This window comes from Oncorhynchus tshawytscha, linkage group LG10 (genome assembly GCF_018296145.1).
Source record: "Oncorhynchus tshawytscha isolate Ot180627B linkage group LG10, Otsh_v2.0, whole genome shotgun sequence".
Classification (NCBI taxonomy): Eukaryota; Metazoa; Chordata; class Actinopteri; order Salmoniformes; family Salmonidae; genus Oncorhynchus; species Oncorhynchus tshawytscha.
This window is the reverse complement of record NC_056438.1, coordinates 10,369,599-10,396,038: the sequence shown is the minus strand read 5'-3', so window position 1 is coordinate 10,396,038 and position 26,440 is coordinate 10,369,599. Positions and strand designations below refer to the sequence as shown.

General features: G+C 47.6%; 2 protein-coding genes across 8 annotated transcripts in view; both read right to left on the bottom strand.

The window, feature by feature from the left end:
* LOC112236788 (H(+)/Cl(-) exchange transporter 5) overlaps positions 1-6,556 on the bottom strand; it is a 50,026-nt gene extending 43,470 nt beyond the window's left edge. For 4 of the 7 annotated variants that reach the window (XR_006084258.1, XM_042328092.1, XM_042328093.1 and 1 more), the window contains exons 1-2: positions 4,539-4,948; positions 4,301-4,453 (exon numbers count right to left, since the gene is read on the bottom strand). Coding sequence is in view for 6 of the 7 variants with exons in the window: in XM_042328092.1 (XP_042184026.1) it covers positions 4,301-4,453; positions 4,539-4,599 (214 nt within the window). In the remaining variant the exon portion in view is untranslated. Of the gene's footprint in view, positions 1-4,300; positions 4,454-4,538; positions 4,949-4,973; positions 5,174-5,353; positions 5,457-6,322 lie in introns of those variants that run through there. The other 3 variants (XM_042328096.1, XM_042328095.1, XM_042328094.1) reach the window with 3 other exon arrangements.
* A 9,273-nt stretch (positions 6,557-15,829) lies between these two features.
* Positions 15,830-26,440, bottom strand: part of LOC112235095 (protein Shroom4) — a 110,594-nt gene continuing 99,983 nt past the window's right edge. Inside the window, exons 12-16 of the mRNA XM_042329320.1 lie at positions 26,151-26,283; positions 23,086-23,187; positions 18,938-19,108; positions 17,153-17,281; positions 15,830-16,917 (exon numbers count right to left, since the gene is read on the bottom strand). Coding sequence (XP_042185254.1) covers positions 16,759-16,917; positions 17,153-17,281; positions 18,938-19,108; positions 23,086-23,187; positions 26,151-26,283 — 694 coding nt within the window. The 3' untranslated portion in view covers positions 15,830-16,758. The remainder of the gene's footprint in view (positions 16,918-17,152; positions 17,282-18,937; positions 19,109-23,085; positions 23,188-26,150; positions 26,284-26,440) is intronic.

Genomic DNA, 26,440 nt, shown 5'->3' with positions numbered 1-26,440 from the left:
CGGCTTCCATTTGGGACACCGCCCAAGTCATGCGTACTACTGTAATTCTTATTTGTCCACTTTAGGAAAACATGTGACTGAAGAATAAAACTGCCTTTTCTACAAGCTCCAGTCAGGTAGAACAGAGCAACTAGCCGAGAAACTAGCCAAGGAAGTAACAAATGAGAATTAGCGTCCAACTGACCTAGATGCCAAAACTAAGGGCCTAAACAAGAATAAACTGCCTTTTCTACAAGCTCCAGTCAGGTAGAACAGAGCAACTAGCCGAGAAACTAGCCAAGGAAGTAACAAATGAGAATTAGCGTCCAACTGACCTAGATGCCAAAGCTAAGGGCCTAAACAAGAATAAACTCAGCAAAAAAAAAAAAGAAACGTCCTCTCACTGTCATCTGCATTTATTTTCAGCAAACTTGAACCCTTCCACCAAGACACCTGCAAGTTCCCAGATATTTCTTGGGGGAAACTGAGATCCGGGCTCGTCGCTGGCCATGGCAGAACACTGACATTCCTGCATTGCAGGAAATCACGCACCGAACGAGCAGTCTGGCTGGTGGCATTGTCATGCTGGAGGGTCATGTCAGGATGAGCCTGCAGGAAGGGTACCACATGAGGGAGGAGGATGTCTTCCCTGTAACGCACAGCGTTGAGATTGCCTGCAATGACAAGTTCAGTCCGATGATGCTGTGACACACCGCCCCAGACCATGACGGACCCTCCACCTCCAAATCGATCCCGCTCCAGAGTACAGGCCTCGGTGTAACGCTCATTCCTTTGACGATAAATGTGAATCTGACCATCACCCCTGGTGAGACAAAACCGTGACTCGTCAGTGAAGAGCACTTTTTGCCAGTCCTGTCTGGTGGGTTTGTGCCCATAGGCGGCGATGTTGCCGGTGATGTCAACTGCCTTACAACAGGCCCTCAGTCCAGCCTCTCTCAGCCTATTGTGGACAATCTGAGCACTGATGGAAGGATTGTGCATTCCTGGCAGTTGTTGTTGCCATCCTGTACCTGTCCCCTAGGTGTGATATTCAGATGTACCAATCCTGTGCAGGTGTTTTTACAGGTGTCTGCCACTGCGAGGACAATCAGCTGTCCGCCCTGTCTCCCTGTAGCGCCGTCTTAGGCGTCTCACAGTACAGACACTGCAATTTATTGCCCTGGCCACATCTGCAGTCCTCATGCCTCCTTGCAGCATGTCTAAGGCACGTTCACGCAGATGAACAGGGACCTTGGACATCTTTCTTTTGGTGTTTTGAAGAGTCAGTAGAAAGGCCTCTTTACAGTCCTAAGTTTTTTCATAACTGTGACCTTAATTGCCTACCGTCTGTAAGCTGTTAGTGTCTTAACGACCGTTCCACGGGCGCATGTTCATTAATTCAGCATGGGAAACAGTGTTTTAAACACTTTACAATGAAGATTTGTGAAGTTATTTGGATTTTTATGAATTATCTTTGAAAGACAGGGTCCTTAATCTTACTCCCTTCCATCAAAAGGTTCTCATACGCTTTCTGTCCCCAAGACTCCCAATCCATCTCACTGGGAATCCACCAGCCACACTCTGGCTAATACTAACTGGGAGACACTGCCCTACTCTGGAAAACATACTCATAGTATAGCAAGTGTGTTGGTGAGAGGGGCTTGGGAACCAGCCTGTGATAGGTTGAGGGGCTTGGAAAACAGTTTCTGATAGGCCAAGGGCCTTGGGAAATAGCTTCTAATTGATTAAGGCTGGGGTTTTGCGTAATGGCTGCTGTGTGACATGGGCTGTGTGACCCAATGAGCTGTGACAAAAGTGAGACGTGGGGGAGGCTCTTGGGGTTGCCTGGCTCAGTTTCATTTTGATTCTTGGTAGACCAGCCCCTTGCTTTCTAGGCCCTTTACAGTCGGTGTTCACAGATCTATAAATGGACAGGAGTAAGAAATATGGTGATGACTACATTTTCCTCATATAACAGCCTGTAGACCCTAAAATGAAACGAGTCCAATGTGTTAGTCAGGATCCCAGAGAAACAAGGGGAGGGTAGGGGAGGGGGTAGGTTCCAGTAAGAGATGTCGTAAGAGGGGAGGTCATGCTGAACTGAGGAAGGAAGGAGGGTGATTTGTACAGGCTTAGATGAATGAGAAGGCCACAAATCGCACAGTTCAAAATGCTGCTTTGGCAACACAAATATATACTTATTTCATGCCAATAATAAAGCATGTTGAATTGAGTTTAATAGAGAGAGAAAAAGTGCTGCATTAAACTCCCCCTCTATCGGTCTGCCTCTGTCCCCCTCACCATCTCTCTCTCCAACCTTCCCCCTCACCTGACCCCGTGGAAATCAACATTTAGTCTTGGTCTTGTAACAGCGTAATCTGGTGTAATTATTGACTGACAATTACCACGGTAACAGACGGGTGATAGGGGAGCTGTCGCTAGGCTACATTTATTCCAAAGGAGTATGAAGTTTAATTAAAGAGCAGCTTAAATTGGACATTTACATATCAGAGAGCAAGGAATATATTATGTTATTAGGAATATATATTGGAAATACTAAGGACAGAAGACACCAAATGATTCATGTGAGGACAGAAGATACCAAATGATTCCATGTGAGGACAGAAGACACCAAATGATTCCATGTGAGGACAGAAGACACCAAATGATTCCATGTGAGGACAGAAGACACCAAATGATTCCATGTGAGGACAGAAGACACCAAATGATTCCATGTGAGGACAGAAGACACCAAATGATTCCATGTGAGGACAGAAGACACCAAATGATTCCATGTGAGGACAGAAGACACCAAATGATTCCATGTGAGGACAGAAGACACCAAATGATTCCATGTGAGGACAGAAGACACCAAATGATTCCATGTGAGGACAGAAGACACCAAATGATTCCATGTGAGGACAGAAGACACCAAATGATTCCATGTGAGGACAGAAGACACCAAATGATTCCATGTGAGGACAGAAGACACCAAATGATTCCATGTGAGGACAGAAGACACCAAATGATTCCATGTGAGGGCAGAAGACACCAAATGATTCCATGTGAGGGCAGAAGACACCAAATGATTCCATGTGAGGGCAGAAGACACCAAATGATTCATGTGAGGACAGAAGACACCAAATGATTCATGTAAGGACAGAAGACACCAAATGATTCATGTGAGGACAGAAGACACCAAATGATTCATGTGAGGACAGAAGACACCAAATGATTCCATGTGAGGACAGAAGACATCAAATGATTCCATGTGAGGACAGAAGACATCAAATGATTCATGTGAGGACAGAAGACACCAAATGATTCATATGAGGACAGAAGACACCAAATGATTCATGTGAGGACAGAAGACACTAAATGATTCCATGTGAGGACAGAAGACACTAAATGATTCCATGTGAGGACAGAAGACACTAAATGATTCCATGTGAGGACAGAAGACACCAAATGATTCCATGTGAGGACAGAAGACACCAAATGATTCCATGTGAGGACAGAAGACACCAAATGATTCCATGTGAGGACAGAAGACAATACTACATAGTGGAGAGAAGCTTCTCTGTGAATGAGTGGGGTGAAAGGGTTAGAATCTGACCACAGACCAGACACATGGGTACTATCCACAAAGCCTCCGAGTGGGAGTGCTGATTTATGGGGCAGTGGCCTTGTGGACACCATTCCCCAACCTCTCCACGTTTTTCTTTTTTTAAAACTGGCCGTTCAGTACAGCACCGTTTCCTTTCAATTAAATGTTCCAGAAAGCAAAAAGGTATTGAATGTAGCCCAGAAAGTGGGGGACCTAGTTCCAGGAGTTTATTTTATGCCTGCTATGTTAGGTACACACCCCGTCCCGTTCACTGATCCTAGCATTTCGCTACACTCGCAATAACATCTTCTAATCATGTGTACGTGACCAAGAAAATTTGATCAGCAGTCCTATTCGGAGTGAGATGCTTTATGGATATGAGCCCTGGCCTGACCACAGAAAGACACGTTTCAAATAAGGCTTAATAGGGGCTGTGACATCATCAAAGAATCACCAGTATCCAGGCAGCGTTAGGCTACTGTCAGAGATTAGATAGATTACACATGGATTTGAATGAAGAACCATGCAGCTGTGCTACATGAGGGCGATAGTTTATCAAAGTAGTCTCTGTAGACAACTGTCATGTCTTGAATTAACCCCACTCGAGAAGACCCAAAATACAAACAGTTGTAACTCACAAACAGACACAGCAATGACTCCCCTAATATCATTTCATAGCGTCTAGTTCTCTCCCCCGGTAGTGTAGGCGCGTACCTGAGCCGTATTCGGGGTCTAGAGGTGGCACGTCCTCCGTGCTGGAGAAATCAAGCGTGGCTCCAGCTATATCGACCAACTCATCATCGCTAGCCGGGTTGTGAAGGCTTTCATAGGTCTCGTTGCAAAACCCAGCGTTGTCCATTCTAGCGCCTATAAATGGAGTAAAAAAAATGTTTCGATTATACGTTTCTTTCAATTAACATCTCCATAAGTATTTATTTAAAGTTGCATATACCTCGGTCGTTATTCGATGTGTATTTTCTATATAAATTCTTCCAATATCGAAACATTATCATTGTTTTTCCAAGGCAATCTCGCTACAACTGTTCTCCCCGGCTTGACTAATGTCTAGTTCACCAGACAAGAGAACGAAGTTAAATACGGTTTGACATATCGTAGGCTACTTCCCCTTTACACAAATGTAGTTGTCGGGACGTATTTAGCAATTGCAACCCAATGCCCTATATATCGCTATAGAGAAGTCAAAACATTTAGCTCAATCAATAGATTTCTTGATATCCTATGCTGAAGACAAACACTGGTGGGTCGTAAAAAATGCAAACGATAACAAAACACAACGCGATAATCGATTATCCACACACACTCTCCACTTTTCTAACGAACAACAACGTTCCATCCCTGAAACTGGTAACATATGTTACACGTTTACCTTATAACGGAGTAGGCTAAACTTCACAGGAGACCAAAATCTATCTATCTATACGTAGCTTCTCACACGTCTGGCTGCTGCTGCTACTTTGTAACTGCTGATGTACCAACATTCGTGAATGAGTCAGTAAGCAAGTTACAATGTAACTCTAGACACATGATCAACTGATAAGCGGATACAGTAAGCTAAGTGCTGTTGCTGCATGTGTAACATTGTCTGCAACAGCTGATTATTGTCACACAGTTTAAACGCTTTACCGTTTAGGCTAGTGTTAATATTGTATGGTAATCCCCCCGGATCGGGTTATATTATGGTCAATTCTAGGCTACTCTATTTTACTAAATTGACATTCCCTACACGAAATACAATCACAGCAATACCTTTGTATGTGTGCGCTTAGCCAAGTTGTGACAACGATTGATTAATTATTTCTGTTGACAGTAGACAAATGACTACATTTCCTGGTCTGCGTTCAGTATGTTTTTGCGTTCGCTTTTGTAGCACTAAACAATCGTTTGAAAAACTGGGAGTGGTTGGGGAACGCTGTCAGCTGCTGGCTGGTCAGCATGGCCACTGCAGTGTTAATCACGTCACTCGTCGCTTCAAGACACCGCGTCACACCCACCAAAACGGGACAAACCGTACATCAAAAGTTCAATAATGTACAATCACGTTTTGGTGGAACGTGTCGAGTACAACCCGTTCCGCAACGTAGCAAACGTTCATGCGAACTTGAAGTTGTTTGTTTCTTTGTAATTGTTTGAAGTTGTTGGTTTCTTTGTAATCCTACGTCTACGGAAAACGACGCTTCAGTTCTTACAAGTTAAGATTCAAAACATATGCAGAATGTTCAGTGCTTGCCATAAACCTATGTCATCTTCTTTGGGAATAGAAGTTGTTCCCGTTGGTTGTTTGTATGTCTTTTGTTCAGACAGCTCAGGTCATAGCCTAGAGCACACCGTTTTTAAATGTAACAAAACGTTTTGTAACTGAAAATAAACGTTTCGGACATGTTCAGCTAAATCCCTCCCCGTTTCATTCTGTTTGGTTTCTAATGAACATGACACCGACTGATGTTGACGTGACAGTTTCAAGCTACCAGCTGAAGAAACCGTGTTAGTGGCACAGAGCAGGTTATCGGTGATCCCCAGGTCCGCTAAAAGGATCAACTTTCAACTTATCTGTTCTTCTGACCTACCCCGTTTACAACAAACAAGCAACTGTTGGCAAAGCACATTTATCATACTGAATACCCCCCTCAATATCCTATTCTACTGTATTGAATATGAACTCACCGAATATAATAACATGATAACTTTTCCATAAGGGAACTAAAATACTGTACTTACAATAACTTCTGTGCAGTTGCCTACCAACACAACTGTTGATTCCCGTTCTTACTGCACGTGAGCGCGAAATAGGGACACCTTGTGGGGATTTTAGGCCTCTTCTTCCGTAGTCGAGTTGGTGCCTTCTTCTTTGTAGTCTCTCCCTCTTTATTTTTCTTTCCCTCCCTCCTGAGTTAGGTCAGACCACTTCCTTTCCACAACCCCCTCATAGCAGACCGATGTTTATAAGGGTTTCATTAAGGCTTGTATGATAGATGGATGAAGGAGAGGAAAGAGAGACGGAGAGAAAAAGAGAGTGTGTGTCAGGTTCATCATGCCTGTGTCGGTGGAAGTATAATCAGCTGTTTCTCCCTCCCGTTACCCTCCCCCACCCACATTTAGGAAAACAAAAATATTTTTCTGCCTTGCAGAGTCAAACTAGTCCAAGGGGGGGGCATTCTTTCATTTGTCTTTTCCCTTCTTTCTTCACCTCTTTCTCTAGTCAGGCAGAAACGGGGCAACTGTTGGAAGCTACTCCCTGCTACACTAATAGTGATTCCATAGCTGTGGGAAGTAGAGGTGTTGAATTAAAACAAATATTAATACAAAATACTTCCCTCGCAAAAAGTAGTGCACTAGGCCTTTCCTAGTCCTGTATTAGCTGACACCACTAGTTGAAGGCGTACTCGAGGTACTCTTTCATGGGCATTGCGTATTCTCACTTCTTAATCCCCACGATGCATTATCAAAATAGTGTAGTGGGAGGTATAGACCGAATCAATTAATAAGGCTGATGGAACAGATCAGAATGTTTAAAAATGTTGATCAACTGTTATTTCTTCACATTCTAGGCGCAGCAATGTGAACACGGTGGAAGACCAACGCACAAATGTTCCAGAATGCATTTTTACGGGAAAACACCATTCTAAAATGCACATGGCAGTGGTTTCATGAACAGAGATGTTAATATCCATTCGAAATGTTGACAGAGGCGAGGATCTAAAGATGATACAACTATCATAGGTTACATCCCTGTTAGTGAGCATTTCTCCTTTGCCAAGATAATCCATCCACCTGACAGGAGTGGCATATCAAGAAGCTGATTAAACAGCATGATTATTATTACACAGGTGCAACTTGTGCTGGGGACAAGAAAAGGCCACTAAATGGTGCAATTTTGTGACAACACAATGCCACAGCTGTCTCAAGTTTTGAGGGAGCGTGCAATTGGCATGCTGCCTCCAGGAATGTCCACCAGAGCTGTTGCCAGATAATAATGATTTTCCCATCTCAGGGAAGATCATCTGTGTGCTCGTCTTCCTCACTAGGGTCTTGACCTGAATGCAGTTCGGCGTCATAACCGACTTCAATGGGCAAATGCTCACCTTTGATGGCCGCTGGCACGCTGGAGAAGTGTGCTCTTCACGGATGAATCCCAGTTTCAACTGTACCGGGCAGATGGCAAACAGCGTGTATGGCGTTGTGTGGACGAGCAGTTTACTGATGTCAACTTTGTGAACAGAGTGCCCCATGGTGGGGTTATTGTATGGGCAGGCAAAAGTTACAGACAACAATCACAATTTAATTGTAATGATGGCAATTTGAACGCAGAGATGGAAAGGCCCATTGGCCTATCCTGAGGCCCATTGTTGTGCCATTCATCCGCTGCCATCACCTCATGTTTCAGCATGATAATGCATGTGCCCCATGTCGCAAGGGTCTGTACATAATACCCGGAAGCTAAAAATTCCCCAATTCTTCCATGGCCTGCATACCATACATGTTACCCATTAAGCATGTTTGGGATGCTCCAGTTCCCAACAACATCCAGCAACTTCGCACAGCCATTTGAAGAGGAGTGGGACAACGTTCTACATACAGTGGGGCAAAAAAGTATTTAGTCAGCCACCAATTGTGCAAGTTCTCCCACTTAAAAAGATGAGAGAGGCCTGTAATTTTCATCATAGGTACACTTCAACTATGACAGACAAAATGAGGGAAAAAAAATCCAGAAAATCACATTGTAGGATTTTTAATGAATTTATTTGCAAATTATGGTGGAAAATAAGTATTTGGTCAATAACAAATGTGTATCTCAATACTTTGTTATATACCCTTTGTTGGCAATGACAGAGGTCAAACGTTTTCTGTAAGTCTTCATAAGGTTTTCACACACTGTTGCTGGTATTTTGGCCCATTCCTCCATGCAGATCTCCTCTAGAGCAGTGATGTTTTGGAGCTGTTGCTGGGCAACACGGACTTTCAACTCCCTCCAAAGATTTTCTATGGGGTTGAGATCTGGAGACTGGCTAGGCCACTCCAGGACCTTGAAATGCTTCTTACGAAGCCACTCCTTCGTTGCCCTGGCGGTGTGTTTGGGATCATTGTCATGCTGAAAGACTCAGCCACGTTTCATCTTCAATGCCCTTGCTGATGGAAGGAGGTTTTCACTCAAAATCTCACGATACATGGCCCCATTCATTTTTTCCTTTACATGGATCAGTCGTCCTGGTCCCTTTGCAGAAAAACAGCCCCAAAGCATGATGTCCTCCAAACACGACCAGTTGAGTTTTTACCAAAAAGTTCTATTTTGGTTTCATCTGACATTCACCCAATCTTCTTCTGGATCATCCAAATGCTCTCTAGCAAACTTCAGACGGGCCTGGACATGTACTGGCTTAAGCAGGGGGACACGTCTGGCACTGCAGGATTTGAGTCCCTGGCGGCGTAGTGTGTTACTGATGGTAGGCTTTGTTACTTTGGTCCCAGCTCTCTGCAGGTCATTCACTAGGTCCCCCGTGTGGTTCTGGGATTTTTGCTCACCGTTCTTGTGATCATTTTGACCCCACGGGGTGAGATCTTGCGTTGAGCCCCAGATCGAGGGAGATTATCAGTGGTCTTGTATGTCTTCCATTTCCTAATAATTGCTCCCACAGTTGATTTCTTCAAACCAAGCTGCTTACCTATTGCAGATTGTCTTCCCAGCCTGGTGCAGGTCTACAATGTTGTTTCTGGTGTCCTTTGACAGTTCTTTGGTCTTGGCCATAGTTGAGTTTGGAGTGTGACTGTTTGAGGTTGTGGACAGGTGTCTTTTATACTGATAACAAGTTCAAACAGGTGCCATTAATACAGGTAACGGGTGGAGGACAGAGGAGCCTCTTAAAGAAGAAGTTACAGGTCTGTGAGAGCCAGAAATCTTGCTTGTTTGTAGGTGACCAAATACTTATTTTCCACCATAATTTGCAAATTAATTCATAAAAATCCTACACTGTGATTTTCTGGATTTTTTTCTTCTCATTTTGTCTGTCATAGTTGAAGTGTACCTATGATGAAAATTACAGGCCTCTCTCATCTTTTTAAGTGGGAGAACTTGCACAATTGGTGGCTGACTAAATACTTTTTTGCCCCACTGTAACACAATCAACAGCCTGATCAAGTCTATGTGTTGCGCTGCATGAGGCAAATGCTGGTCACACCAGATACTGACTGGTTTTCTGAGCCACACCCCCCCTTCAAATTAGCAGATTTGGCTATTTCAGCCACACTCGTTGCTGACAGGTGTATAAAATTGAGCACACAACTGTGCAATCTTCATAGACAAACACGGGCAGTAGAAGGGCCTTACTGAAGAGCTCAGTGACTTTCAACGTGGTACCATCATGGGATGCCACCTTTCCAACAAGTCAGATTGTCATATTTCTGCCCTGCAAAAGCTGCTCCGGTCAACGGTAAGTGTTGCTATTGTAAAGTGGAAATGTCTAGGAGCAACAACGGCTCGGCCGTGAAGTGGTAGGCCACACAAGTTCACAGAACGGGACCGCCGAGTGCTGAAGCATGTAAAAATCAGCTGTCCTCGGTTGTAACATTCACTACCGAGTTCCAAACTGCCTCTGGAAGCAACGTCGGTACAAGAACTGTTAAATCGGGAGCTTCATGAAATGGGTTTCCATGGCCGATTAGCCAAAGATCACCATGTGCAATGCCAAGCGTCGGCATTGGGTGGTGTAAAGCTCGCCGCCATTGGACTCTGGAGCAGTAGAAACGCGTTCTCTGGAGTGATGAATCACGCTTTACCACCTGGCAGTCGGACGGACAAATCTAGATTTCTGTATACTTCCGGCCCTTCTTTGGACACTGTGTTAACAACCCTCCCGGCAAGCTTCAATGCCATACAACTCTCCTTCCGTGGCCTCCAATTGCTCTTAAATACAAGTAAAACTAAATGCATGCTCTTCAACCGATCGCTACCTGCACCTACCAGCCTGTCCAACATCACTACTCTGGACGGCTCTGACTTAGAATACGTGGACAACTACAAATACTTAGGTGTCTGGTTAGACTGTAAACTCTCCTTCCAGACCCATATCAAACATCTCCAATCCAAAGTTAAATCTAGAATTGGCTTCCTATTTCGCAACAAAGCATCCTTCACTCATGCTGCCAAACATACCCTTGTAAAACTGACCATCCTACCAATCCTCGACTTTGGCGATGTCATTTACAAAATAGCCTCCAATACCCTACTCAACAAATTGGATGCAGTCTATCACAGTGCAATCCGTTTTGTCACCAAAGCCCCATATACTACCCACCATTGCGACCTGTACGCTCTCGTTGGCTGGCCCTCGCTTCATACTCGTCGCCAAACCCACTGGCTCCATGTCATCTACAAGACCCTGCTAGGTAAAGTCCCCCTTATCTCAGCTCGCTGGTCACCATAGCATCTCCCACCTGTAGCACACGCTCCAGCAGGTATATCTCTCTAGTCACCCCCAAAACCAATTCTTTCTTTGGCCGCCTCTCCTTCCAGTTCTCTGCTGCCAATGACTGGAACGAACTACAAAAATCTCTGAAACTGGAAACACTTATCTCCCTCACTAGCTTTAAGCACCAACTGTCAGAGCAGCTCACAGATTACTGCACCTGTACATAGCCCACCTATAATTTAGCCCAAACAACTACCTCTTTCCCAACTGTATTTAATTTTAATTTATTTATTTATTTTGCTCCTTTGCACCCCATTATTTTTATTTCTACTTTGCACATTCTTCCATTGCAAAACTACCATTCCAGTGTTTTACTTGCTATATTGTATTTACTTTGCCACCATGGCCTTTTTTGCCTTTACCTCCCTTCTCACCTCATTTGCTCACATTGTATATAGACTTGTTTATACTGTATTATTGACTGTATGTTTGTTTTACTCCATGTGTAACTCTGTGTCGTTGTATCTGTCGAACTGCTTTGCTTTATCTTGGCCAGGTCGCAATTGTAAATGAGAACTTGTTCTCAACTTGCCTACCTGGTTAAATAAAGGTAAAATAAATAAAAAATAAAAAATTTGACGGATGCTAGGAGAACGCTACCTGCGCGAATGCATAGTGCCAACTATAAAGTTTGGTGGAGGATTAATGGTCTGGGGCTGTTTTTCATGGTTTGGGCCCCTTAGTTCCAGTGAAGGGAAAGCTTAACACTACAGCAAACATTCTAGATGATTCTGTGCTTCCAACTTTGTGGTAACAGTTTTGGGAAGGCCCTTTCCTGTTTCAGCATGACAATGCCCCCATGCACAAAGCAAGGTTCATACAGAAATGGTTTGTCGAGAACGGTGTGGAAGAACCTGACTGGCCTGCACAGAGCCCTGACCTCAACCCTATTGAACACCTTTGTGATGAATTGGAATGCTGACTGCGAGCCAGGCCTAATCGCCCAACATCAGTGCCCAACCTCACTAATGCTTGTGGCTGAATGGAAGCAAGTCCCTGCAGCAATGTTCCAGTGAAAAGCCTTCCCAGAAGAGTGGAGGCTGTAATAGCGGCAAAGGGGAGGACCAACTCCATATCAATGCCCATGATTTTGGATTGAGACGTTCGACAAGCAGGTGTCCCCATACTTTTGGTAATGTAGTGTATGTAACCAACAGATGCATATCTGTATGTGAAATCCATAGATTAGGGCCTCATGAATTAATTTCAATTGACTGATTTTCTTATATGAACTGTAACTCAGTCAAATCTTTGAAATTGTTGCATGTTGTGGTAATATTTTTGTTCAGTGTATTACACACACACACACACACACACACACACAGTCTCTCTCGCTATTCTTCATTTCCGCTCTGTTTACCTAACTATTAGTTACGCTAAATGACAATATAAATCACAACAACTCATGAACACACACACACGACTCGGAACACACGGTAGTTGAAATAGTATTATTAATTATGGTACTCGTCTCACATGTTTTTTTACAAAAAGATTTTTTGCAATAAATCAAATAAAAATAACATAGAAAACAAAATACACAGCCGTATAATTCTAGATTCAGGAGTAAATCCTAACCTGACTAAGTGAATTTTCAATTTAACTGTACGTTTGGATTGGTCCCAACCCTTTAATTGCGAGATTTTATAATACAACGATAAACAGTACAGTAGGCTGTAATACATGTCAATATACACAGGCCTTGTCCCAAACAGGACCCTCTTCCCTACATAGTGCACTACTTTTGACCAGGGCCCGTAGTGTTCAATGTAGGGAAGAGGGTCCCGTTTGGGACACATACAGTATAACCCAACACAGCCAACAAAACAAGTATACATATTCCTTTGGCATTGTAATTAAAACAGCAATCTACAGTAAGTATGGTCAGCTCTTCTTAAGCGGTAATATTTTCATCAACGGAGCAGCGTTGTCTTGTTTGTGTGTCCTCGTGCATGCTTTGGTCAAACGGCCAATAAGACACTTAAATTCTTTTTTAAATGGTCACAATTGTATTTGGATGAACTTTGCCATATGACATATACTGTAGATGACATACAGATGACATTAGTTAACATACAGATGACATTAGTTGACATAAGGATGACATTAGTTGACATACAGTTGACATTAGTTGACATACAGTTGACATTAGTTGACATACAAATGACATTAGTTGACATAAGGATGACATTAGTTGACATAAGGATGACATTAGTTGACATACAGATGACATTAGTTGACATAAGGATGACATTAGTTGACATACAGATGACATTAGTTGACATACAGATGACATACAGATGACATTAGTTGACATAAGGATGACATTAGTTGACATACAGTTGACATTAGTTGACATACAGATGAAATTAGTTGACATAAGGATGACATTAGTTGACATAGAGTTGACATTAGTTGACATACAGATGACATTAGTTGACATAAGGATGACATTAGTTGACATACAGATGACATTAGTTGACATACAGATGACATACAGATGACATTAGTTGACATAAGGATGACATTAGTTGACATATGGATGAACTTCTCAGGACATATTTACACCACAAGGATGGATTCCAGTTATACCAAATGGATATCACAACATGTAATAATAATGAACAACCATGAATGCATGAATATACATTCTTAAGACGTGGTGTGGTAGTGTTAAAACTCCGGGATGAAGTTTCCCCTAGGTACAGTTCTAGGATCAGCTTCCCATCACCAAATCATCACCTTAACCATTAGTCGGGAAAAGAGAACACTGACACAGGATCAGCTTCTAGGGGAACTTTACTCTACACCAATATACATCCTCCAAGACGTGGTGTGGTGGAGGTGTAGGGGAAGTGTCGAACCCCAGGGTGTAAGATGTGATGTAGGTATCTGGATCATACAGTTGAAGTCTGAAGTTTACATACACATAGGTTGGAGTCAATAAAACTCATTTTTCAACCACTCCACAAATTTCTTGTTAACAAACTATAGTTTTGGCAAGTCGGTTAGGACATCTACTTTGTGCATGACACAAGGCATATTTCCAACAATTGTTAACAGAAAGATTATTTCACTTATAATTCACTGTATCACAATTCCAGTGGGCCAGAAGTTTACATACACTAAGTTGACTGTGCCTTTAAACAGCTTGGAAAATTCCAGAAAATGATGTCATGGCTTTAAAAATTTCTGATAGGCTAATTGACATCATTTGAGTCAATTGGAGGTGTACCTGTGGATGTATTTCAAGGCCTACCTTCAAACTCAGTGCCTCTTTGCTTGACATCATGGGAAAATCAAAAGAAATCAGCCAAGACCTCAGAAAGAAAATTGTAGACCTCCACAAGTCTGGTTCATCCTTGGGAGCAATTTCCAAACACCTGAAGGTACCACGTTCATCTGTACAAACAATAGTACACAAGTATAAACACTATGGGACCACACAGCCGTCATACCACTCAGGAAGGAGACGCGTTCTGTCTCCTAGAGATGAACGTTCTTTGGTGCAAAAAGTGCAAATCAATCCCAGAACAACAGCAAATGACCTTGTGAAGATGCTGGAGGAAACAGGTACAATAGTATCTATATCCACAGTAAAAACGAGTCCTATATCGACATAACCTGAAAGGCCGTCAGCAAGCAAGAAGCCACTGCTCCAAAACCGCCATAAAAAAGTCAGACTACGGTTTGCAACTGCACATGGGGACAAAGATCATACTTTTTGGAGAAACGTCCTCTGGTCTGATGAAACAAAAATAGAACTGTTTGGCCATAATGACCATTATTATGTTTGGAGGAAATAGGGGGAGGCTTGCAAGCCGAAGAACACCATTCCAACCGTGAAGCACGGGGGTGGCAGCATCATGTTGTGGGGTTGCTTTGCTGCAGGAGGGACTGGTGCACTTCACAAAATAGATGGAATCATGAGGCTGGAAAATTATGTGGATATATTCAAGCAACATCTCAAGAAGTTAAAGCTTGGTCGCAAACGGGTCTTCCAAATGGACAATGACCCCAAGCATACTTCCAAAGTTGTGGCAAAATGGCTAAAGGACAACAAAGTCAAGGTATTGGAGTGGCCATCACAAAGCCCTGACCTCAATCCAATAGAAAATTTGTGGGCAGAACTGAAAAAGCGTGTGGGAGCAAGGAGACCTACAAACCTGACTCAGTTACACCAGCTCTGTCAGAAGGAATGGGCCAAAATTCATCCAACTTATTGTGGGAAGCTTGTGGAAGGCTACCCAAAACATTTGACCCAAGTTAAACAATTTAAAGGCAATGCTACCAAATACTCATTGAGTGTATGTAATATTCTGACCGACTGGGAATGTTATGAAAGAAATAAAAGCTGAAAGAAATCATTCTCTCTACTATTATTCTGACATTTCACCTTCTAAAAACAAAAGTGGTGATCCTAACTGACCTAAGACATAGTTTTTACTCTGATTAAATGTCAGGAATTGTGAAAAACTGAGTTTAAATGTATTTGGCTAAGGTGTATGTAAACATCCGACTTCAACTGTATGTCATCGGGATCTCAACATTCACACTTGTAAACTACTGAGTATGTAGTGAATAATGTGTTGTCCATGGATGCTAAGTAGTATGGTAGAGATAATATTGGAACATAATGGATTATGAGTGGATATTGTAAACTACTGAGTATGTAGTGAATAATGTGTTGTCCATGGATGCTAAGTAGTATGGTAGAGATAATATTGGAACATAATGGATTATGAGTGGATATTGTAAACTACTGAGTATGTAGTGAATAATGTGTTGTCCATGGATGCTAAGTAGTATGGTAGAGATAATATTGGGACATAATGGATTATGAGTGGAGAGAAAGAAGGAGCTTTTCTCTCTTTTTCTGCACAGATTATTTGATTATGTTCAACAGTTTAATGGAAAAATACTCTTCTAGCACCCCAGAGTCTCCCTGTCGTCTACAGAGAAGTTATAAATAAATAAATACTTTCTCCAGGCCTCTTCAGGAACACACGCTCACTAAACAACAACAACGTCCATCACCACGTAGTGTGTGTGTGATTGTGAGGATCATGTCGGTAAGTTAATGATCCCCAATGTAACACCAAAGGGTAGGTGTGTGTTTTTAATTCACCAATACTACCAAGTGAAGACTTAAAACACTCTCAATAAGTTTTGAGTGTCAAGAAAAATGGACTGAAGTGTTTTTTGAAAAGTTGGGCAGCACTTTTTTTTTAGGACGTACTGGGGTTGTTCAGTGGTACCCATATCCCCATCCTCTAGGGTCTCAGTGTGTAGGATGGCTGTCTCCCCATAGTGCCTATACCCCAGGCCCATCTCCAACCCCAAGCCCAGGCTCTCCCATAACCCACTAACCTTCTCTTCTTCCTGGCCTTTCAGTAAAGCCCATGCCCCAGGCCCATCCTCCCATGTCCCATCCCTAACCAGTCCAGCAAGGTTCTCCTCTATTTCTAGACCAACCACCCAAGCCAAGACTGAGGCTCTTCCCATGTCAATGTGATAGTGTCCATAGCCCATGGACAGCCCTAACCCCAGCTTTAAGGTTTCCTGGTTGGTTTAATAGTGTCCATAGCCCATGGACAGCCCTAACCCCAGCTTTAAGGTTTCCTGGTTGGTTTAATAGTGTCCATAGCCCATGGACAGCCCTAACCCCAGCTTTAAGGTTTCCTGGTTGGTTTAATAGTGTCCATAGCCCATGGACAGCCCTAACCCCAACCCCAGACTCTCCCTCAGCCCCCTTAACTGCTCCTCTCCCAGTCTGATCTTCTCCTCCAGCTGTCTCTGTTCCACCAGTAATGCTGCCTTCATCTTCACGTAGTGGCTGTAGTCACGGTGCTGTGGATTGATAGAGTTTAATTGATTGACACATTAATAATAACACTGGTATAGTAATCGTATGATAATATATGCCATTTAGCAGACACTTTTACTCAAAGCAACTACCAGTAGTGAGTGTTTTTGTTTTTTCTATGAATTGGCTCCAGCGGGAATCAAACCCACAAACGTCATGTTCTACCAACTGAGCCACATCTGTAATGAAAGTAGAATAGTGAAATAATGTGCTAGGTACCTGTTCTGGGGAGAGGCATCGTCCCAGGACCCTTCCTACAGCCTGCTCTCTGTGGTCAACGTGTTCCTTCAGGTCCTGGGCTTCAGACAGCTGGACCTGTAGCTGTCGCTTCTTCTCCAGGAGGAGGAGCTGGGAGGGAGGGGTGGAGAGGAGGAAGAGGGGGTGGAGGGAGAGGAGGAGGGAGAGGGAGGGGTGGGGTGGAGAGGAGGAAGAGGGGTGGAGGGGGAGGAGGAGGGAGGGAGGGGGTGGAGAGGGAGGGATGGAGGGGAGGAGGAGGGAGAGGAGGGGGGAGAGGGAGAGGGGGGGAGGGAGGGGAGGGGAGGGTGGAGGGAGAGGAGGAGGAGAGCGGAGGGGTGGAGAGGGAGGGGTGGAGGGAGAGGGAGGGGTGGTGGAGAGGAGGAAGAGGGGTGGAGGGAGAGGAGGAGGGAGAGCGAGGGGTGGAGAGGGAGGGGTGGAGGGAGAGGGAGGGGTGGAGAGGGAGGGGTGGAGAGTGGAGGGAGAGGAGGAGGGAGGGAGGGGGAGGGGGGGGTGGAGGGAGAGGGAGGGGTGGAGAGGGAGGGTGGAGGAGAGGAGGGGAGAGCGAGGGGTGGAGAGGGGAGGGGTGGGGAGGGAGGGAGAGCGAGGGGTGGAGAGGGAGGGTGGAGGGAGAGGAGCAGGGAGAGCGAGGGGTGGAGAGGGAGAGGGAGAGGAGCAGGGAGAGCGAGGGGTGGAGAGGGAGAGGAGGAGGGAGAGTGAGGGGTGGAGAGGGAGGGGTGGAGGGAGAGGAGGAGGGAGAGCGAGGGGTGGAGAGGGAGGGGTGGAGGGAGAGGAGCAGGGAGAGCGAGGGGTGGAGAGGGAGAGGAGGGGGTGGAGAGGGAGGGGTGGAGGGAGAGGAGCAGGGAGAGCGAGGGGTGGAGAGGGAGGGGTGGAGGGAGAGGAGCAGGGAGAGCGAGGGGTGGAGAGGGAGGGGTGGAGGGAGAGGAGCAGGGAGAGCGAGGGGGTGGAGAGGGAGGGGTGGAGGGAGAGGAGCAGGGAGAGCGAGGGGTGGAGAGGGAGGGGTGGAGGGAGAGGAGCAGGGAGAGCGAGGGGTGGAGAGGGAAGAGGGGTGGAGGGAGAGGAGGGGAGAGCGAGGGGTGGAGAGGGAGGGGTGGAGGGAGAGGAGGAGGGAGAGCGAGGGGTGGAGAGGGGGGGTGGAGGGAGAGGAGCAGGGAGAGCGAGGGGTGGAGAGGGGGGTGGAGGGAGAGGAGGAGGGAGAGTGAGGGGTGGAGAGGGAGGGGTGGAGGGAGAGGGAGGGAGGGAGGGAAGGGTGGAGGGAGAGCGAGGGGTGGAGAGGGAGGGGTGGAGGGAGAGGAGCAGGGAGAGCGAGGGGTGGAGAGGGGGTGGAGGGAGAGGAGGAGGGAGAGTGAGGGGTGGAGAGGGAGGGGTAGAGGGAGAGGGAGGGGTGGAAGGGTGAAGGGAGAGGAGGAGGGAGAGCGAGGGGTGGAGAGGGAGGGGTGGAGGGAGAGGAGCAGGGAGAGCGAGGGGTGGAGAGGGAGAGGAGGAGGGAGAGGAGAGGGGGGAGTGGAGAGGGAGAGGTGGAGGGAGAGGGGTGGAGGGAGGGGTGGAGGGAGGGGGGTGGAGGGAGAGGAGGAGGGAGAGGAGAGGAGGGGTGGAGGGAGAGGAGGGGTGGAGGGAGAGGAGGAGGGAGAGCGAGGGGTGGAGAGGAAGGGGTGGAGGGAGAGGAGGAGGGGGGTGGAGGGAGGAGTTTGTTTTAATGTTGTCCTTTTCTTCATTCATTCAGTCTCTGTCTGTCTGTCTGTCTCTCACCCTCTCGTGGTGTCCAGTCTCAGCGTCCAGGTTGGCCAGGGAGCTCTCCACCCTCAGTAGCCGACCAGAGAGAGACAGCAGCAGACTGACAACCTTATCCAGGTCCCCGATAAACATCCTGAACTTATCCACCTCGTTGGGTTTACAGACCACTACAACCAAGCTCTCAACCTAGAGGGGAGAAGACCTGGTTTAACTGTGGGGGTGGTGTATGTAGAGTACCCATCAAATGCCTACTCATTCCCTTTTTTTCTCTCTACATTGTAGAATAATAGTGAAGACATCAAAACTCATTCAAGATTTGTATTTATTTTTTACTATTTTCTACATTGTAGCATAATCGTGAAGACATCAAAACTATGAAATAACACATATGGAATCATGTCGTAACCAAAAAGTATTAAACAAATCAATATATATTTTATATTTGAGATTCTTCAAAGTAGCCACCCTTTGCCTTGATGACAGCTTTGCACACTCTTGGCTTTCTCTCAACCAGCTTCATGAGGTAGTCACCTGGAATGCATTTCAATTAACAGGTGTGCATTGTTAAAAGTTAATTTGTGGAATTTCTTTGAGCAAATCGGTTGTGTTGTTACAAGGTAGGGGTGATATACAGAAGATAGCCCTATTTGGTAAAAAAACAAGTCCATATTATGGCAAGAACAGCCAAAATAAGCAAAGAGAAATGACAGTCGATCATTACTTTAAGACATGAAGGTCAGTCAATACGGACCATTTCAAGAACTTTCTTCAAGTGCAGTCGCAAAAACCATCAAGCGCTATGATGAAACTGGCTCATGAGGACCGTCAAAGGAATGGAAGACCCAGAGTTACCTCTGCTGCAGAGGATACAACCATTAAAGTTACCAGCCTCAGAAATTGCAGCCCAAATAAATCCTTCACAGAGTTCAAGTAGCAGACACATCTCAACATCAACTGTTCAGAGAAGGCTGTGTGAATCAGGCCTTCATGGTCAAATTCGAGTTCATTAGAACGTGCGTTGAAGATGTCGTTCCCATAGCAACGATTAAAACATTCCCTAACCAGAAACCGTGGATTGATGGCAGCATTCGCGTGAAACTGAAAGCGCGAACCACTGCTTTTAATCAGGGCAAGGTGTCTGGTAACATGACCGAATACAAACAGTGCAGCTATTCCCTGCGCAAGGCTATCAAACAAGCTAAGCGTCAGTACAGAGACAAAGTAGAATCTCAATTCAACGGCTCAGACACAAGAGGCATGTGGCAGGGTCTACAGTCAATCACAGACTACAGGAAGAAATCCAGCCCAGTCACGGACCAGGATGTCTTGCTCCCAGGCAGACTAAATAACTTTTTTGCCCGCTTTGAGGACAATACAGTGCCACTGACACGGCCTGCAACGAAAACATGCGGTCTCCCTTCACTGCAGCCGAGGTGAGTAAGACATTTAAACGTGTTAACCCTCGCAAGGCTGCAGGCCCAGACGGCATCCCCAGCTGCGCCCTCAGAGCATGCGCAGACCAGCTGGCCGGTGTGTTTACGGACATATTCAATCAATCCCTATACCAGTCTGCTGTTCCCACATGCTTCAAGAGGGCCACCATTGTTCCTGTTCCCAAGAAAGCTAAGGTAACTGAGCTAAACGACTACCGCCCCGTAGCACTCACTTCCGTCATCATGAAGTGCTTTGAGAGACTAGTCAAGGACCATATCACCTCCACCCTACCTGACACCCTAGACCCACTCCAATTTGCTTACCGCCCAAATAGGTCCACAGATGATGCAATCTCAACCACACTGCACACTGCCCTAACCCATCTGGACAAGAGGAATACCTATGTGAGAATGCTGTTCATCGACTACAGCTCGGCATTCAACACCATAGTACCCTCCAAGCTCGTCATCAAGCTCGAGACCCTGGGTCTCGACCCCTTCCGCCCTGTGCAACTGGGTACTGGACTTCCTGACGGGCCGCCCCCAGGTGGTGAGGGTAGGCAACAACATCTCCTCCCCGCTGATCCTCAACACTGGGGCCCCACAAGGGTGCGTTCTGAGCCCTCTCCTGTACTCCCTGTTCACCCACGACTGCGTGGCCACGCACGCCTCCAACTCAATCATCAAGTTTGCGGACGACACAACAGTGGTAGGCTTGATTACCAACAACGACGAGACAGCCTACATGGAGGAGGTGAGGGCCCTCGGACTGTGGTGTCAGGAAAATAACCTCACACTCAACGTCAACAAAACTAAGGAGATGATTGTGGACTTCAGGAAACAGCAGAGGGAACACCCCCCTATCCACATCGATGGAACAGTAGTGGAGAGGGTAGCAAGTTTTAAGTTCCTCGGCATACACATCACAGACAAACTGAATTGGTCCACTCACACAGACAGCATCGTGAAGAAGGCGCAGATGCAGCGCCTCTTCAACCACAGGAGGCTGAAGAAATTCCTGCCCTCCAGGACTTGTCACCAAAAGCACTCACAAACTTCTACAGATGCACAATCGAGAGCATCCTGGCGGGCTGTACCACCGCCTGGTACGGCAACTGCTCCGCCCTCAACCGTAAGGCTCTCCAGAGGGTAGTGAGGTCTGCACAACGCATCACCGGGGGTTTTTTTGGAATTGTTAGTTAGATTACAAACTACCTGCCCTCCAGGACACCTACACCACCCGATGCTACAGGAAGGCCATAAAGATCATCAAGGACATCAACCACCCGAGCCACTGCCTGTTCACCCCGCTGCCATCCAGAAGGCGAGGTCAGTACAGGTGCATCAAAGCTGGGACCCAGAGACTGAAAAACAGCTTCTATCTCAAGGCCATCAGACTGTTAAACAGCCACCACTAACATTGAGTGGCTGCTGCCAACACACTGACACTGACTCAACTCCAGCCACTTTAATAATGGGAATTGATGGGAAATGATGTAAATATATCACTAGCCACTTTAAACAATGCTACCTTATATAATGTTACTTACCCTACATTATTCATCTCATATGCATACGTATATACTGTACTCTATATCATCGACTGTATCCTTATGTAATACATGTATCACTAGCCACTTTAACTATGCCACTTTGTTTACATACTCATCTCATATGTATATACTGTACTCGATACCATCTACTGTATCTTGCCTATGCTCCTCTGTACCATCACTCATTCATATATCCTTATGTACATATTCTTTATCCCCTTACACTGTGTATAAGACAGTAGTTTTGGAATTGTTAGTTAGATTACTTGTTGGTTATTACTGCATTGTCGGAACTAGAAGCACAAGCATTTCGCTACACTCGCATTAACATCTGCTAACCATGTGTATGTGACAAATAAAATTTGATTTGATTTGATTTTAAATTGATGCAAAGTAACCACTACTAAAGGACACCAATAATAAGAAGAGATTTGCTTGGGCCAAGAAACACGAGCAATTGACTTTACACCCGTGGAAATCTGTCTTTTTCTCTGAGATTTTTGGTTCCAACCGCTGTGTCTTTGTGAGACAGTAGGTGAACGGATGATCTCTGCATGTGTGGTTCCCACCTTGAAGCATGGAGGAGGAGGTGTGATGGTGTGGGGGTGCTTTGCTGGTGACACTGTCTGTGATTTATTTAGAATTTGAGGCACACTTAACCAGCATGGCTACCACAGCATTCTGCAGCGATACGCCATGCCATCTGTTTTGGGCTTAGTGGGACTATCATTTGTTTTTCAACAGGACAATGACTCAAAACACACTTCCAGGCTGTGTAAGGGCTATTTGACCAAGGAGAGTGATGGAGTGCTGCTTCAGATGACCTGGCCTCCACAATCACCTGACCTAAACCCAATTGAGATGGTTAGGGATGAGTTGGATTGCAGAGTGAAGGAAAAGCAGCCAACAAGTGCTCAGCATATGTAGGAACTCCTTCAAGACTGTTGGAAAAGCATTCCACATGAAGCTGGTTGAGAGAATGCCAAGAGTCTGCAAAGCTGTCATCAAGGCAAAGGGTGGCTAATTTTAAGAATCTAAAATACTACATGAGTCCATGTGTTATTTCATAGTTTTGATGTCTTCACTATTCTACAATGTAGAACATAGTAGAAGTAAAGAAAAACCCTTGAATAAGTAGGTGTGTCAACTTGTGTGTGTGTGTGTGTACTGTACGTACCTCTTCTCCCAGCTGTGTGTTAGCCCGTATATCTTCCTGTAGACCTCTCTGTGCTTCTCTCAGAACTCCTAGCTTCTTACGGAGACTCTCCATCAACTGTTTCTGTATTGTGAGAGGATGAGGAGACAAGGAGGAGGAGACAGGGGGAGGGGGAGACAGGGGGATGAGGAGACATGGGGAGACAGAGGGAGGGGGAGACAGAGGGAGGAGGAGACAGGGTGATGAGGAGACAGGGGAAGGAGACAGGGGAGGGGGTGACAGGGGGATGAGGACACAGGGGAGGAGGAGACAGGGGAGGAGGAGACAGGGTGAGGGGACAGGGGAGGGGGTGACAGGGGGATGAGGAGACAGGGGGAGACAGAGGGAGGAGGAGACAGGGTGATGAGGAGACAGGGGGAGGAGACACAGGGAGGGGGTGACAGGGGATGAGGAGACAGGGGAGACAGAGGGAGGAGGAGACAGGGGAGGGGGAGACAGGGTGATGAGGAGACAGGGGGAGAGGGGGAGGAGGAGACAGGGGAGGGGCAGACAGGGGAGGGGAGACAGGGGAGGGGCAGACAGGGGGAGGGGCAGACAGGGGAGGGGAGACAGGGAGGGGGAGACAGGGGAGGAGGAGACAGGGGGAGGGGGAGACAGGGGGAGGAGGAGACAGGGGGAGACAGGGGAGGAGGAGGAGACAGGAGGAGACAGGGAGGAGGAGACAGGGGGAGACAGGGGATAAGGAGACAGGGGAGACAGGGGGATAAGGAGACAGGGGGAGACAGGGGATAAGGAGACAGGGGAGACAAGGGGGAGACAGGGGATGAGGAGACAGGGGAGACAGGGGGGAAAACAGGGAGGGGGAGACAGGGGAGGAGGAGACAGGGGGAGACAGGGGGATAAGGAGACAGGGGATAAGGAGACAGGGGAGACAGGGGGATAAGGAGACAGGGGGAGACAGGGGATAAGGAGACAGGGGAGACAGGGGACAAGGAGACAGGGAGAGGGGGAGACAGGGGAGGGGGAGACAGATAGTGGGAGACAGGGGAGGGAGACAGAGGAGGGGAGACAGGGGAGGGGAGACAGGGAAGGGGAGACATGGAGAGGGGGAGACAGGGAGAGTGAGGCAGGGAGACAGGGAGGGGGAGACAGGGAGAGGGTGGCAGGGAGACAGGGAGGGGGAGACAGGGGAGGGGAGACAGGGGAGGGGCAGACAGGGGAGGGGAGACAGGGGAGGGGAGACAGGGAGGGGGAGACAGGGGGATAAAGAGACAGGGGGAGGGGAGACAGGGGAGGGGGAGACGGGGAGGAGGAGACAGGGGAGAGGAGACAGGGGAGGGGAGACAGGGGAGGGGCAGACAGGGGAGGGGCAGACAGGGGAGGGGAGACAGGGAGGGGGAGACAGGGGAGACAGGGGGAGACAGGGGGAGAGGAGACAGGGGAGGGGGAGACAGGGGAGGAGGAGACAGGGGAGACAGGGGGAGGAGGAGACAGGGAGGAGGAGACAGGGGAGACAGGGGGATAAGGAGACAGGGGGAGACAGGGGGATGAGGAGACAGGGAGGAGGAGACAGGGGAGACAGGGGGATAAGGAGACAGGGGGAGACAGGGGGATAAGGAGACAGGGGGAGACAGGGGGATAAGGAGACAGGGGAGACAAGGGGGAGACAGGGGATGAGGAGACAGGGGAGACAGGGGGGACAGGGAGGGGGAGACAGGGGGAGGAGGAGACAGGGGATAAGGAGACAGGGGAGACAGGGGAGAAGGGGGACAAGGAGACAGGGAGAGGGGGAGACAGGGAGGGGAGGCAGGGGGAGGGGAGAGACAAGGAGGGGGAGACAGGGGAGGGGGAGACAGGGGAGGGGGAGACAGATAGTGGGAGACAGGGGAGGGAGACAGAGGAGGGGAGACAGGGGAGGGAGACAGGGAAGGGGAGACATGGAGAGGGGGAGACAGGGAGAGGGAGGCAGGGAGACAGGGAGGGGAGACAGGGAGAGGGAGGCAGGGAGACAGGGGGAGGGGAGACAGGGGAGGGGAGACAGGGAGGGGGAGACAGGGGATAAAGAGACAGGGGGAGACAGGGGAGGGGGAGACAGAGGGAGACAGGGGAGGGGGAGACAGAGGGAGGAGGAGACAGGGGGAGACAGGGTGATGAGGAGACAGGGGAGAGGGGAGGAGGAGACAGGGGAGGGGAGACAGGGGAGGGGCAGACAGGGGAAGGGGAGACAGGGGAGGGGAGACGGAGGTGGAGACAGGGGATAAAGAGACAGGGGAGGGGAGACAGGGGAGGGGGAGGGGGAGACAGGGGAGGAGGAGACAGGGGGAGGGAGGAGACAGGGGGAGGAGGAGACAGGGGGAGACAGGGGGAGGAGGAGACAGGGGAGAGGAGACAGGGGGAGGGAGGAGACAGGGGGAGGAGGAGACAGGGGGAGACAGGGGAAGAGGAGACAGGGGAGGAGGAGACAGGGAGGGGGAGACAGGGGAGGAGGAGACAGGGGAGACAGGGGATGAGGAGACAGGGGAGACAGGGGGACAGGGGGATAAGGAGACAGGGGAGACAGGGGGATAAGGAGACAGGGGGAGACAGGGGACAAGGAGACAGGGAGAGGGGGAGACAGGGAGGGGGAGGCAGGGAGAGGGAGAGACAGGGAGGGGGAGACAGGGGAGGGGGAGACAGGGGAGGGGGAGACAGATAGTGGGAGACAGGGGAGGGGAGACAGGGGAGACAGGGGAGGGGAGACAGGGAAGGGGAGACATGGAGTGGGGGAGACAGGGAGAGGGAGGCAGGGAGACAGGGAGGGGGAGACAGGGAGAGGGAGGCAGGGAGACAGGGAGGGGAGACAGGGAGAGGGGGAGACAGGGAGAGGGGGGAGGCAGGGGGAGTAAGGGAGTTAATCATGGATCAACATACCATCTCTCTTCCTCTCACTCAACATTAGTGATTTAGTAAGTGGGATCAATTACATCGAAATGACATCGAAATGACAATATCGGAGCAGTACTATCCTAATTTGTAAGACAGCTCGTCATCATTGCCGTGTGTGTGCTAGTGAGTACCTTCATACGTGTATTTACATTGTTTATTACCTTATAAGACAGTTGGTCATCATGGTCAGTATCTCTGGCATCTGAGCAGTAGTCTTTCATCTGAGTGAGGAGCTGAGCCTTGGCTGCTGAGGTAGAATAATAGGACGAACAACTGGAGCTGGCACCAGAATGCCTGGGGTGGGGAGGAGAGGAGGGAGAGGAGGAGGGAGAAGGGGAGAGAGGCAGAGGAGATGGAGTGATGGGGGAGGGGAGGAGGGAGAGGACATGGAGTAATGGGGGGAGGGGAGGAGGGAGAGGAGATGGAGTGATGGGGGAGGAGGGAGAGGAGA